The sequence below is a fragment of the Bombus flavifrons genome, chromosome 17, assembly GCF_040668555.2.
Source record: "Bombus flavifrons isolate JBK064 chromosome 17, iyBomFlav1_principal, whole genome shotgun sequence".
NCBI classification, from domain to species: domain Eukaryota; kingdom Metazoa; phylum Arthropoda; class Insecta; order Hymenoptera; family Apidae; genus Bombus; species Bombus flavifrons.
In genome coordinates this window covers 5,803,242-5,816,828 of record NC_138458.1, presented here as the reverse complement: position 1 = coordinate 5,816,828, position 13,587 = coordinate 5,803,242, and the positions used below count along the sequence as shown (strand labels likewise).

The following is a 13,587-nucleotide window of genomic DNA, read 5'->3' as shown; positions in this document are numbered from 1 at the left end:
AAGGAGTAAAAAATGGTATTTATTCTATATAAGTAATTGGATAATCCATATACGATACTATAATGAAAAAATATTTTTAATCTATCAATATTCACAATTATAATAGTACAATACAACACGATAAAATACAATACAATATAACGCAATTATTCTAATGCATTTTTTAAAATCAATTAATGACTTAATCTGTGATGAATAAGTATATAAAACACATAGAATTTATAATTTATACCTATATACACTTTATTCACCATAGCAGTATCACAGGTTACAAAATGTCTTAAGATCCATTATGTACCAATTAAGTAACTGATTATTTTTGTTTTTAACACATTTAATCATCAGATCATTGCTTAGTTTAGCATAGTTTGTAAAAATCCTAGAATGTAACTACCCAAATCTTCATCTTGATTTGTCCATGAAACATACACACTTTTTTGATCATCTTCATCACCTTCTACTTTTACTAAAACAGATTCGACAGATATTGATCCATCTGTTAATTGAACTGTCCAGCCTGGTAATCTCTCTTTCAGAGGTTGTAATAATTTTAAAGTCGTTGAATGTGCTGGACCAGGATCCCTTACTTGTACAGTGGATGTAAATCGTACTATATGTTTAGTTATACCTGCAGCTTTTGTTACCTTAAAAACAAATTTTCAATTATTTATTATGTATAGCTTAACAAATATACAAGTATGTATTATCGATAATTGAACGAAACGTGATAATTACTTCATCTGCGTCCACAAGACATACTCCATCTTCTCGTAACATTAAAACACTGTGAAGTAATCTTCGTCGTTTAGGATCTGGTGGCAAAGCCGAATATCTTTTGGCTTCAGACTTCAATAATGCTAAAGAAGCGTCTACTGGCACTTTGGCAATGGTTGTGATAACACAAGTTTCTCCATTTGCAGGATTGTAACAATTTGTTCCAAATTCTTGTTTTATTTTTTCTTTTAAAAACTCCATTTTAGCAAATTCTCCATGTACAAGCATAACATTTTTTGGCTCACAATATTGTATTAATTGCATAATACCTTTTGCATCTGCGTGTGCAGAGAAAGACATATACTCTACTGCCATTTTGACTTCGACAATCTGTCTGTTTTCGAATTCAATTCTTCTAGAACCATTTAAAACTTTATGTCCAACAGTGCCTTGAACGCAAAATCCAGGCATAATAACCATATTTGCTTCGTTTGGAGCCCATTTCTTAAAAATTTGTAAAGATAATCCTGCATGCAACATGCCCGGTGTAGCAAATACTACCATAGCTCCAGGATTATCAATATATGCTTTATCAAATGGTTTTATATGTTTAAAATCAAACATATTTCTTTGCACAAAAGTTTTCTTAATTTTTTGATTAGTCCAAGTAATAAACATTTTATAATAATTATTCGCTTTTTCAGTTAATCCTAAAGCAAAATATACAGGAACTTTTAAATTCATTCGCTCCCAATATGTTTCTAATAATATACATAATTCTTGTGCACGTCCAAGAGCAAATACAGGAATTAATACTTTGCCACCTCTATCTATGCATTCATGAACCTAAAAGATAAATTTATAAGTCTCATGTAAAATCTAATACACGTGTAGTATTAATAATATGAACATACTTTCTTTAAGAAGTCTCTTTCTCTACATCTTTTAGAATCTCTGATAGTTGTTGCATATGTTGACTCTGATATTAATAAGTCTGGTCTACATTTATCTATCCAAGCAGCACCTAAATGCCTATCAGGAGTCATATTGTAATCCCCAGTATAAACGATTGATTGTGAGCCAACTCGAATCCAAAACATTGCAGCACCAAGTACATGTCCTGCATAATATGCTTTTATTTCTAGTTCCGAATCAACCATCACAGATTGATGCAATGTAACAGCAATGACCTTTTTCATACAGTCTTTTATCATTTGTGACGTAAAGAAGTTGCTTTCTCCTTTACGTTCTACTGCAACTTTTCTCATATCTTCGAGTAAGATTGGTGCAATGGCTTTTGTTGGATGCGTCATATAAATTGGTCCAGTATACCCTACCTGTAAATGCAATCATTTTGTCAAAGATCATATTTTAATATGTAACTTTTATGATCTATATTACCATTTCTGTAAAGTATGGGAGGGCACCACAATGATCTAAATGAAAGTGTGATATAATCACACAGTCTATGTAATTAGTCGTTGGTCCTTCTGGGATTATGTATGAAAAATCTGGGAATCGTCTTTCATCATTGAATCCCATGTGCATGCCACAATCCAACATAATGTTCTTTCCACCCATTGATACAAGAATGCAGCTCCTTCCAACATCTTGACCAGCTCCCAAAGGGGTTACTTTGATATCTGGCATTTCTCTAAATAATGTATCTCAATTAAAATAACCTATTCATTTCATTTATTTATATAATATTATCATATAATAGACAAATATCTATTATAATAAGGAAAATTAGTTTCGTAAAAATAGAGAAAATATTATTATTAAATTTGTAATCAATGATATAGTAAACTTTCTATCATTATAGTTGTTACCTATAATATCAGTCCTTTGACTGATAGGCTGTTTAAAAGAGTTATTTGATATGTTATCAAAAACGGTCAATTCACAAATATTAATTAATCATCTTTCATTTCGTTGCTATTTTTGTATAATGAAGGACAAACCGAATATCGGTCCTTGTTGCTTCATGTTATTAACCTATACTTTTACCGTGTCTTTACCGCAGACGACATAGAGAATGCAAGCAACTGATAGAATACGACCAATATAGTAGCGGCCTAAATTAAAACTAAAATCTTCTATGAAATTACAAATAAAATATAGAGAGGATATTCTATAATCGCAGAAGAAGTGTAGACTTTTATTCTTATACATACTTCTGCTTTAAAAAATTGCGATATAATCTATAAATAACTTAAGCATAAATTATGCCCGATAAGTAATCAATTAATGAAGAGAGCAAGAAAACCAGCAGAAGGAACAACGAAAGCTGTACGAGCAGTGTTGGTAAAACGGATAAAAGTAAAAGTAAAATCAGAAGCCATTGTACAGAGAGAGAGAGAGAGAGAGAGAGAGAGAGAGAGAGAGAGAGAGAGAGAGAGAGAGAGAGAGAGAGAGAGAGAGAGAGAGAGAGAGAGAGAGAGAGAGACATTATTAGTTTTTCTATAATTATTTTAGATAAATATTTTATTTCTACATTAAAGTATGTTGACGATCGATCCACGTGTTCAACTCAACGATAACCATGGATGATAAACGATGTCGTCATCGATAACAAATCAATGTTCATGTGCCGAGCCTGTGCAAGCGCTGTGTACGTGAGAATCAGCAGGGACGTATGAATTTTCATGTGCGTCCTGCTCCGTAAATAATTCTATACAGTAATTGTTCAATATATCTAATATATTTCATAAGTTCATATAACCAATGTGTACCGTTCGTATTACCAATTTAATACGGTACACATAATTTTATAAAAATAGATATATAGGATATACACATATATCGGATTAATACTACGATTTATAAGATTTGTTCATTTGCATTTTTTTACATTGTGGAAAGTATCTAGTAAACTTTGTAAAATTCTGTTCTTTGATTGTTTTGAAAGATTGTTTTGAAAGACATCCATAACATGTACAAAATTCTACGATTCCATTTGTAGATACGTGGTGTTCCTGTTTTACCTATAATAAATATTGATATTTTATGTACAGTTACCTACATGATCGACCGACACTCAAGAATTTTTAAAGTAGCGTTGCGCCTGTATCATGTCCAACCTTCTTCCACCGGACTGTGGAAACACGTTCCTGCCCCTGGATCGTTAGACGCAGTTTCACCAGTAGCCTCCTGTACGGCTACAGTGAATAATTAAGTAAATTAATATTGCAAAAATGAGGAAGTACTCGCGGCGATTTGGTTTGAGAATTTTCTATTTTGTAGCTACATATGGTAAACTAGAGTTGCAAGATGGAATGAATAATTCACTTTGATAGTCCTTCTGGCTTTTAGTCATTTCTTTTTCAGCACACTTTATTGCTAGAATATTTATGATTGAAAATACTGCTCGGGATATGTCGTTCGTTAGTAATGAATTTCTTTTCAAGTGGGATTATACCGTTTACGCGATAAAGTTGTATTATAAATAATATGAGCCGATCGTTTTTAAGGATATATTAATAAGGAATAAAACTAACATACGAATATGGTAAGTTTCAAATTTGTCAAAGAAAGAAAAACAAGTGACGTTTTATATTATTTTAGAAATTCGAGAAGCGATAAATTTTAAACACAAACGCAAGACTTGCGGATTTTCCCGATTTCCTAAATCACAATTATCTGGGAAGGTATGGAGGCAGGCTCGTACACAGTTTCAATACTTTATTCATATAATTTCGTAGTTACGGCATTATTTCTATATATTTACATATCTCCAATTTTTTCAAGGGAGCTTGTAATGCGTGCCTGTGCGCGCACTACTATATTATCCGTGTGTATCTGTACGTGTATCTGTATGCGTGTTCACATGTATTCGTGTTTGTTTGATCATGTTTTAGATCAAGTTGTAAAACGTATCGTCGATATCGTTTCATTTTCTCTTGTCGCTGCTTACATTTTGTTCTCGTCCCCTTTATACTCGTGTCCTATAAAACATAGAACGCTACGGCGAAAGAAAGAGAAACTGCGAATTGGTTGCGCGGATCCGTCGTGTTGCATCATGGCGTCGAAGATCTGCGCGTCTCTAAAGTCGGGAATTCTAACGAAAACGGCACAGGAGGCTTCGCATCGACATGTAAAAAATCTAAATGCATTATTTACGCTACGGCTCGTATTTTATATACTTGGCTCGTATCCACATTTAAGTTCCCGAAAACGAAAGGGGCTGGCCCGTGCGTGCCGAAGGAACACGCCGAGCCAGCCAATTGGCTCGATCGCTTTTTCTCTTTCGTTGCAGGAGAACACATGCGTGTGATTACACGTGCATCCACGCGCGCCACGCACCAATGCGTATGTGTATATACCCTTTCCTGTCCGAGGAGGATCGATTTCCGATGTAAGCATTATACGCGCTCGAATCCTATTATACATACACACATACGTATAACAATATACATGTATACGCGTAAGAATCGGGAGCTTCAGCTTCTTAAAGAACAAAAATATTCAGCGCGGTCGCTGTTGATCTTTCGGCATTGCGTAACATTCACCGCACAATATCGTCTGTTTTCTCGTTCTGTCATCCACTTCTTCTCCCCCATTTCACACAGAGTCTGCGTTTTTCTCCGCTTTTCGCTGTCCACGAACAGAGAGAAAGAGAGAGAGAGAGAGAGAGAGAGAGACACGCGCACACACACACACACACATAGTTACTTTTCGACTATCTATAGATTGAATCGGTTTAGCGCGCCCGAACGTATAATAACTGTACAATTGTAAAATATAATTCCATCTAGCTATAGCGATTCTAGATACACTTGTGTGTCAGCTTATTATTCATTTTTTTTCTTTTTTAATTCTTTTCTCTTTTTGTCTGCATACTATCCAACGACTTTCGGTTCGCCATATCAAGTGTCTCACGCTAAGAAACTTTTCGCCTGCGGACACGCGCCATTTTTCCTTCCTACGTCTCATACACGTGCCCACACACACACACATATACACACGCGCGCGTTCCGTTACAGACACAGACACATATACGACATTCGTTCGGTTTTGTTTCTCTCGCTCTCGCTTTCCTCTCACCATTTATCATTTATCACGCGTTCCTCTTTCTCGCTAACACTTTGCTTGTTGCCGCACTACGTATTTTAATAGTTAAGTTTAGGTATGACGTTATCCGCGACACACTTAAGTTCGAGGCTTTTAACGCGTTAAGTTAGAGTTTAGAGTAACATTTTGCTCGATAAGATATCTTTATTAGAAGTTAATTAGTTTAGTATAAACGTTAATCGTCAGTACACCGAAGGATATGCAGATAGAGAGTTTGGAGGGCAGTGATAACAATATGTTCGTGTTTTCTCGATGGGTGGAACGCGTGTTCTTGATTGATGGCGTGGCGTTCGTTGTGCCACGCCAACGAATAGCAAAGTCAGTTGCGATTGTTCATTTTTCAAGAGAAGAAAGCAGCAAAAAATTACCTTCACCACGGTACTCTGTTCCGTATACCACGAACACGCTGATACGTTATCGTCGATGAATTACGACCGACATCGTTTAACTAATCCGATAATCGTATCGCGTTCGATCGTACGTCAAAGGCGCGCGACTTTCTCGCTTCTCTTGTCCCTACCAAGACAAACGACTTGTTTAATCGTCAGAGAAAATTATCTTCGTACTCGAATGCATAACCTTTCGTATAAGCGTTAGGAAAACGGCTACGTTTAATCGCACTTGCACGCTTCGAAATTTCATACCGTTTCACGTAGAAATTACGTAAATGCAATCGGTGACGCTCGTTTCAACGTGCTGATACATCACGTTCCATCCTTTGAACGAATACGAAGCGACGACATAAGAAAGAAAGCAGTTTCGAATTTTACCAAGTTTCACTAGAAAAGCCGTAAGACGATCGGTCCGATCTTCGTCGTATTTATCATTCGTCGACGTGGCAGCACCAGGACGTTCCGTTGTTTTAACCTTTTCGCTACTACGTGCAACTGCACTCTGCGTAAGATGCCACGAACGCAAGTCGTGCTGCACTTTGCGTTCGATGATCGCGAGAATTTTATTTCGCGGTGGACAGCAACGACATTAGACGAACAACGAATATGACGTTTCTACGCAGAGAATGGACAACCGGAAAAATGCTAAGATGCGATATCGTTAAGACTGCCCACTCAACTTTAGCCACGTAAATACACGAAATCCACATCGACTTATCGTTTTTTATAACCTACGATCGATCTCGATGGCGTGACGCCTGTGGCAATGTCGAGGAGCGAAGATCGTCGTGCCATCTTTAAGCGTCATGCGTAAACCGGTTTGTTCGATCGAACCGATTCCACGAGGTATCGTGTGAATAAGAAACCAACGACGAAGAGAATGAAGAGAGAGAGAAAATAGACGAAGAAGAAGGAAGATAAGAAGAAAGCGGAGAGTTGGAAAGCTCGTGACATTTTTATATCGGCAAAGATCGTGCTATATTTGGATTCGTCAAGTTCTTGTGCGATTAAGGTACGAAATGTTTTCGTTCGTCGTATTTTTTTTTTTTACCTTCATTTCTCCCCTTTCCTTTTTTCGATCCTTTAGAGAGAGAGAGAGAGAGAGGGAGTTTAAAAAGAAGTCTCGGTCGCGTGCCTAGCGATGCTTTTCGGTTTCTTTTTCGGTTACCGTACGATCGGCCAATTCTTGCTTTTCGTAAAGAGAAAGCCGGGAACCAGCAGCGATAAACTGCGAGAAATACCGTGACTCGCCTCCGCGGTACTTTCGATTCGCCTCGTCGTACGAATCGGATCGTCGAGCCGATCGGATCGGTCGAAGAGTCTTTCGTTCTGATATGCGTTGGAACCGCGGTCGGTTCGGTTCGGACCTCGGCTTCGGAGTTTCTTCTAATTAAAACGCGTTAATCGTGCTTCCCTGAGAGCCTGTACTCCGACGTTATCGAAGGTGACGCCTCACCAAGTTTCTGCTACCGTCGTCGAGGGCGCTGGTCGAGTCGCTGGCGCGATCGACCGGAAAAGCGATGCTTGTCCGAGAAAGAAACATCCGCGTGATATCTTGCGCTTTGCAGATCTTACTTCCAGCGTATCGGTACTTAGCGATCAGACTTTCGTCGTAGACGTCGGATCGCTAATTGTAGAAGTTAGTTGGCGCAGTAGTTCCTTGCGTGGAAAACGATAAGAGGCGAGAATTCGAATAAAGAAGCCGCAACGACGGAGACGAATTGGCGTATGATAAAAGGAGAGAAATTGGACGATCGATCGAGTAAAAATCGCAGGCGGGACGTGAGTAGAAAAAGAGAGCGTGTCACCTGCTGCGTTTGACCTGCGACGCGATAACAGCGCGTTTATCGTTGGCGATCGGAGCGATAATTGAAGTATAACGAGAACGAAGTTTGGCGGGGTCGTAGGGGCGCGCATCGAGGCGCGTTCAACGCGAATCGCAACGATAACGAGACTAATGAGCGCACTCGTTAGCGAGAGTCGCACGCCGTGGAATGAACAAGAACAGGTACGATAAATCCGATAAGAAAATGCTCCACCAACTTTCTCCGCGAGTCGTTCGAGAGAGCGGTGCGAGGTCGAGTAGCGAACGGAGAACAAAGTTGTCGGCGTTCCTCGAACATTTAGCCACCGTGCGATCTCTTCGAGGCTGGAAACACTTAGCGATTGAAATAACCGTTGCATTTCGTGGAAGAGAGAGAGAGAGAGAGAGAGAGAGAGAGAGGAGGTAATGAAGAGGCTGAGAAAATTCCTATTCTTCTCTTTTTCTTTCTGTTTCTTCTTCCAAACTGTTTTTTAAATTTCCTCGCTTGAGACGAGACTCAGGACGTCGCACGATGTTCGAGGCACGCCGTGCGTGGATCGAGTGGCGAGTTCTTGGCATACGTTTGAACATTTACAATAATTGCACAACTTAGAAGCCCTTTAACGATCGGACGTTTCCTTCGTATCTCGTCCTTAGCCAGTTTCCTGGCCGAAACGAGAACGTTTCCTCCTCTCCACCTCCTGTCTGAGCGTCATCTTCACATTCTCTCTCTCTCTCTTTCTCTCGCTCTTTCGTTCATTCAGAGTCACACACTGGCACTTGCCGTTTCGACGAATGGTCGATCGCTGTGGGACGACGCACAGTTGGGAAAATCAATGGCAATCGCGTTTGCAAGCGAGCACGTATCGAACGATCTTAAATTAATCGAACTTACATATCCCCCTTCTTGTCAGTATCACGTTTCATTATTGCTTATCCGTGAATCCATCCACCGACTCTTCCCTCTTTTCCGGACGACACGCTTTATCGAGAGACGTCCTTTAGCCGACTGCGGGACATTTGGACGAGCGCTTTCGCTTAAGGAAATCCCAGCGGGAGTTTAGTTAATTCAGCAGCTTCGCGGCGATAGAGACGACCGAATTACGGCAACGAGTAGCAATTTGGCTTAGGTTGGTCGACGAGGACGTTGAAACACGCGCGTAATCGACGCGGTCTACGAACCAACTGGATCGTCAGCTAGTCCAGACTGGTGCTCTTTTCACGTGATAACGTGCTCTGGTCGGTTTAAAAATTAGGCGAAAGAGTATGTCGCGGGTAACGACGAACATTCACCGGCGAATGAAATAAACGAATAACAAATTAAAATAGCGTTTCGAAACGTACATCGTGCGGAAATTAAAGCATCGATAGTCTATAGGATATCCGTCTTAAGTTTATTATCGATTGAACACGCAGTAGAACAGTGATCTCTATGTACACGTAGTTGCAATACGAACACCAGTCTCGACCAGACGCCCGTTAGAAAGCCGGGAACACCAAGCAGCGTGATACGAAAATATAGAGTATTTCGCCGGTAATTATACTTTGGTCGCGCAAGAGGCAAGCTACGCTTTCGGATGGCAAGGTGCACCGTAAGAAGAGATGCCGCTGTCGACTGGTAGCCGGAGGAGAAGCCCGCGGAGAGTTTCTATAGAGGCGGATAGAGTTGAATCGAAACGGCCTCGAATATCCACGAAACGGAGTTCGTGCGACGCGCCAGTATAATTAACCCTTTGCAGCCCTTTGTTCGAGGATGTACGTGCAGCGAAATTTCGCCTGACAGTTTTTATTTCGCAAGGTATGCGGCGGGATATCCGACAGAGACGCGAAACGTCGAACGAAAGGAAGCATCGCGCGGCGCAAGCAAGAAGATCATTCTCTGCAAAGGAAACAACGATAGTCTTCCAGGAAGAGTACAAAAAGACTATGCCGCGCGAGTATCGAGATAAAGCGACACGAGGAAGGAACGCGCGCTGGCGATTTCGGACATCAAAGGGTTAAACACCGGTCAAGCTTGATTCGTTTTTTTGTCTTTTTCTTTTTTCTTTTTTTGGCAATACTGCGTTCACACCCTGTGTATACGTATAAGCATCGATCTGCGCATGGCTACGTGTCATTTACTATTTCGACAGTGTCCTCCGAGCGTTTCCGCGCGCGATCACTTACAGCTTACAATGTCCGCGTCCCGCAAGAACGCGTTAAATTTACGGCTAATACACCGACGTTACTTCGAGTCGCTTCTTTATATTCAAACAAAACAACGCGGACTATCTCTCATCCCTTTCATACCGTTTCCATCATGCACACCGTAACACGTATCTGCACGCTCTCTTCCATTGTTGTGTTAATAAAATCTATAATTTAATAAACAATTTACACGCATAACATAATCGATAAATATCGTGTATGTATATATATATATATTTTTTTTTTTGCTTTCTTCTATACAACAATAAGTTCATTAGTCGCTAGATAGGATCGTTCGTATTGATACTTTCGTTCTTGCGCGTTAATTCCAACACTTTCTCGTTGCTTTGCGCTCGCGCTTCATGGACTATGGCAACGTCCGAACGAAAGCGAATTTTACTCTTGCTCTGCTGGTCTTTGCCGATCCTCGAAATACGTGGCGCGCACAATTTACGTCTCCTCGAACGATCGTTTCTCCTCTCGAACGCTTCACCTAAAGGAGGATCATCGTGCACCTGAATGCTATCGTTAATGCGCGATGAACCTGTCCATGTACAACGAATATACAACTAACAACGTGTCTAGCAACGAGGAAGAAGTTTGATTTTACGAGCCTGCGCGAGAATATTCGTCTCTCCCTTTCAATTAATTTTCCTTTTTCGGGCAAGTGGCGCGCTCGTATTTCGAGGACTCGACGCTTCGAGTCGCGTCGCCTGTGCTCGACGTCGCGTTAGCGTCGACAAAGTGCTGCAACTAAAGCCGAGCGTCGCTCTGACGAAGAGTAACAACGCCATGCTCCGCGTCCGTCGCCGCTCGGACACGTTCTCGATCGGCACAACCATTCGATACATCCTTCCGCAACGCACCTTCCGTGCCTCTGTCCCTTTCCCTTCTTCTCTCTTTCGCGTCTGCGTTTCTTCTTCATCCGCCTCTTGCTCTTCCTCTGCCTTTCCGCTCGACGCGATCGGTCTCGTCCCGTCGTTACGCCGATCACCGCCGCGAGCTTCGGACCGCTCGTTGTCTTCCATCCTGGACGCGCGCAGCCTCCGCCGACAGGATCGTCGCGCACAGCGTCGACCAGGCTCGATCTCCATCGATATAACATTGGATATGCTTATAACGCTGATTCACCTAAAGTTGACCGGCGGCTGAGAGATGGGATCTTCCCAGCGCGATGACGCACGGTCATCGGACGCTGCCTGTGCCGCCGGAACAACGATCGCATCACGACGTCTGCGAAGATCGCTCGAGACGACTCGTCTCGGGCGCAGTCTCCTCTCTCGTTCGCCGCGTTTATCCGCGAGGAACACAGCCCGTTCTAACGTTCGTGGAGAAACGCGTCGAAAAACTAATAGCTAAATAGTTCGCCTAGCACCAACGAAGGACCTAAGAAGAGGCTGTCACACGTTCCTCGTCAAGTTCTTGGACTCGCGTGTTCACCTGGCCACGAGGTTTTCAAGAGCACGTGCGCCACTCAAGCGGACGCGTGAATCTCGAAGACTGGCCGTCTCTACACGTACCACTCTTTGATGTCTATCAGTTCTCGTTTCTTGTTCGCTTTGCTGCCATTTGCGCCGTTCTTCATGGGCCCGTTGAACGGCTGGCCGGAGCCAGCAGCGCCGAGCAGCGCAGCGTTCGGGTCCTGACAGAAGGTCTTCGTCTCGTCCACTTTGTAGCTGGTCTCTGGACGATTCTTGAACTTGAGGATGATGAGGATGATGAGCACGATGGCGATCAATGCGGCGGCTATGATGCCGATTATCAGCGCCGCGTTCTCCGCCGCCTCGGACGTTATCCTCTTGTTGTTGTTGTTGTTCTTCGGCGGCGTCGGCATCGGCGGGTAGATGGGCGGAGGGGGCGGTGGAGGTGGGTCCGTCATCTCCGTGGTCGTTGTTTGGGTCGTCACGGTGCTCGATCTCTGCGTCACAACGCTACTGCAACGTTCGAAACGAATGATTGTGAGTATCTGTCGCCTGAATGCTCGGAATATCCCATCATCTTTATCGTTTACGTGATATCGTTTCAAACATGATATCGAGTATGATAATGGAACGTAATGAAAAATTCAGAATGAACGACCTGACCAGTTGCGATCTGTTTGGAAAGCGTGTAGCTAAAACGTGTGGCTAGTAAATGCGTGCAAGCGATGACGAGTATACTCGTCGAACACAAAGTGCGTGTGGCTGTTACAAGTTGTAACGAAACAATCGTTTTATTTCTTAATTGTATCACTCGAATTTATCGCAGTTTACTATGTTGCAATTTGTAACTACTTTTTACGCACGACGAGTATACTCGTCAGAAACAGCCAACTGGTCAACGAATGATCATTCCTTTGTTGCTAAAATTTCTTGCGTTTTTCATATCGGTTTCAAGTTTATGCAACAAATAAATGTTAATTATTCGTTTACGTGTAACAAAATTGAAGATTCTTAATTTATAGATAATATCTATAATATAACAGTTACAAATGTAAAACCAGTCGAGAATGCTGTACATGTTCTCTCAGTTGCTATATGGGTACAAACTCTGATTAGAAGCGTGCAAGCTCGAACAATTCCATTTATTGGGAATAAGTTTCCATCATTTTTTGTCTATCGCGCTTTCACGATACAAGTTGCTCTATCCGACAGGGGAGAAAATATTTCGGATAACCGACGAGTTCGGATAATAAAGTTACCCGGTTACGAGTTCGCCTAACTGACAGTGAACAAAAACTGGTTCGGACAAACGAACTTTTACCGTATTTTTATCTATTCTCGAATTTATCAATTCCACGGAAAATTAATATTTTTCGATGGTTTAATTTTTTGAAAAATTCGCAAAATTCAGTGACCGCTGTCTTACGTTTCTATCGATTCTATCAATTTTGCAAATAACTGGTATTTTTACTTCTCTGTCGAGAGGGAAGTCGTTAAGCGAAGAAAATACAGGAAAATTGAGATATTTCCAGTCGTCCTCGTTGAGAACGTTCTCGCGGCAAGCGTGTGGAAAATTTGATAAAGCGGAAGATTATGCGACGTTACTATAACATTTAAGCTACGGAACAACCGTGCGACCATTAATTTACGTTAACGCGCTGTTTAAAAACGAACTATCGTTCGAAGTATCAGCTACGAGAATTTATTTCTACGAATGTATTTGAGAATTTATAGTAATCAGCAAATGATTGCTAATCTTTCGCCCAATTTTAAGATCGCAATGGAGGAAATTGCGAACACTATTGCTACTATCAATTTCGTCTCGAACAATTCGACCAGCAGCTAAATCTACCGCCAGTTTTAAATGTTCGATCGGACGAATCAGTTGAAACTCTTAATTAATCAAATTGACGAATTAAATTTCACATGAAACTCCGTAACTCTGGGATTTTGTGTGATAATTAAAAACGCTTTTACAAACTTAGACAAGTTATGA

General features: G+C 41.3%; 2 protein-coding genes across 12 annotated transcripts in view; both read right to left on the bottom strand.

The window, feature by feature from the left end:
* Nucleotides 1-218: 218 nt before the first annotated feature.
* IntS11 (integrator complex subunit 11) lies at nt 219-2,888 on the bottom strand. Its single transcript, XM_069131053.1, has 5 exons — nt 2,547-2,888; nt 2,116-2,368; nt 1,629-2,051; nt 736-1,560; nt 219-644 (listed from the first exon to the last, which is right to left on the bottom strand). The coding sequence occupies exons 2-5, from the start codon at nt 2,362-2,364 to the stop codon at nt 354-356; spliced, it is 1,788 nt and encodes a 595-aa protein (XP_068987154.1). The 5' UTR covers nt 2,365-2,368; nt 2,547-2,888; the 3' UTR covers nt 219-353.
* A 7,426-nt stretch (nt 2,889-10,314) lies between these two features.
* The window catches only part of Nrx-1 (neurexin 1), a 629,819-nt gene continuing 626,546 nt past the window's right edge, over nt 10,315-13,587 (bottom strand). For 10 of the 11 annotated variants that reach the window (XM_069131031.1, XM_069131034.1, XM_069131032.1 and 7 more), the window contains one exon: nt 10,315-12,104. In XM_069131031.1, coding sequence (XP_068987132.1) covers nt 11,681-12,104 — 424 coding nt within the window. In that variant the 3' untranslated portion in view covers nt 10,315-11,680. The remainder of the gene's footprint in view (nt 12,105-13,587) is intronic. The other variant, XM_069131033.1, reaches the window with a different exon arrangement.

Bases quoted from the DNA above. Each gene is read 5' to 3' on its own strand.
- IntS11 (XM_069131053.1), bottom strand. From the start codon at position 2,364: ATGCCAGATATCAAAGTAACCCCTTTGGGAGCTGGTCAAGATGTTGGA. The intron at 2,052-2,115 runs GTAATATAGATC...TTGCATTTACAG, and splicing joins TCCCATACTTTACAGAAATG to GTAGGGTATACTGGACCAAT. The intron at 645-735 runs GTAATTATCACG...TTTGTTTTTAAG, and splicing joins GTCTTGTGGACGCAGATGAA to GTAACAAAAGCTGCAGGTAT.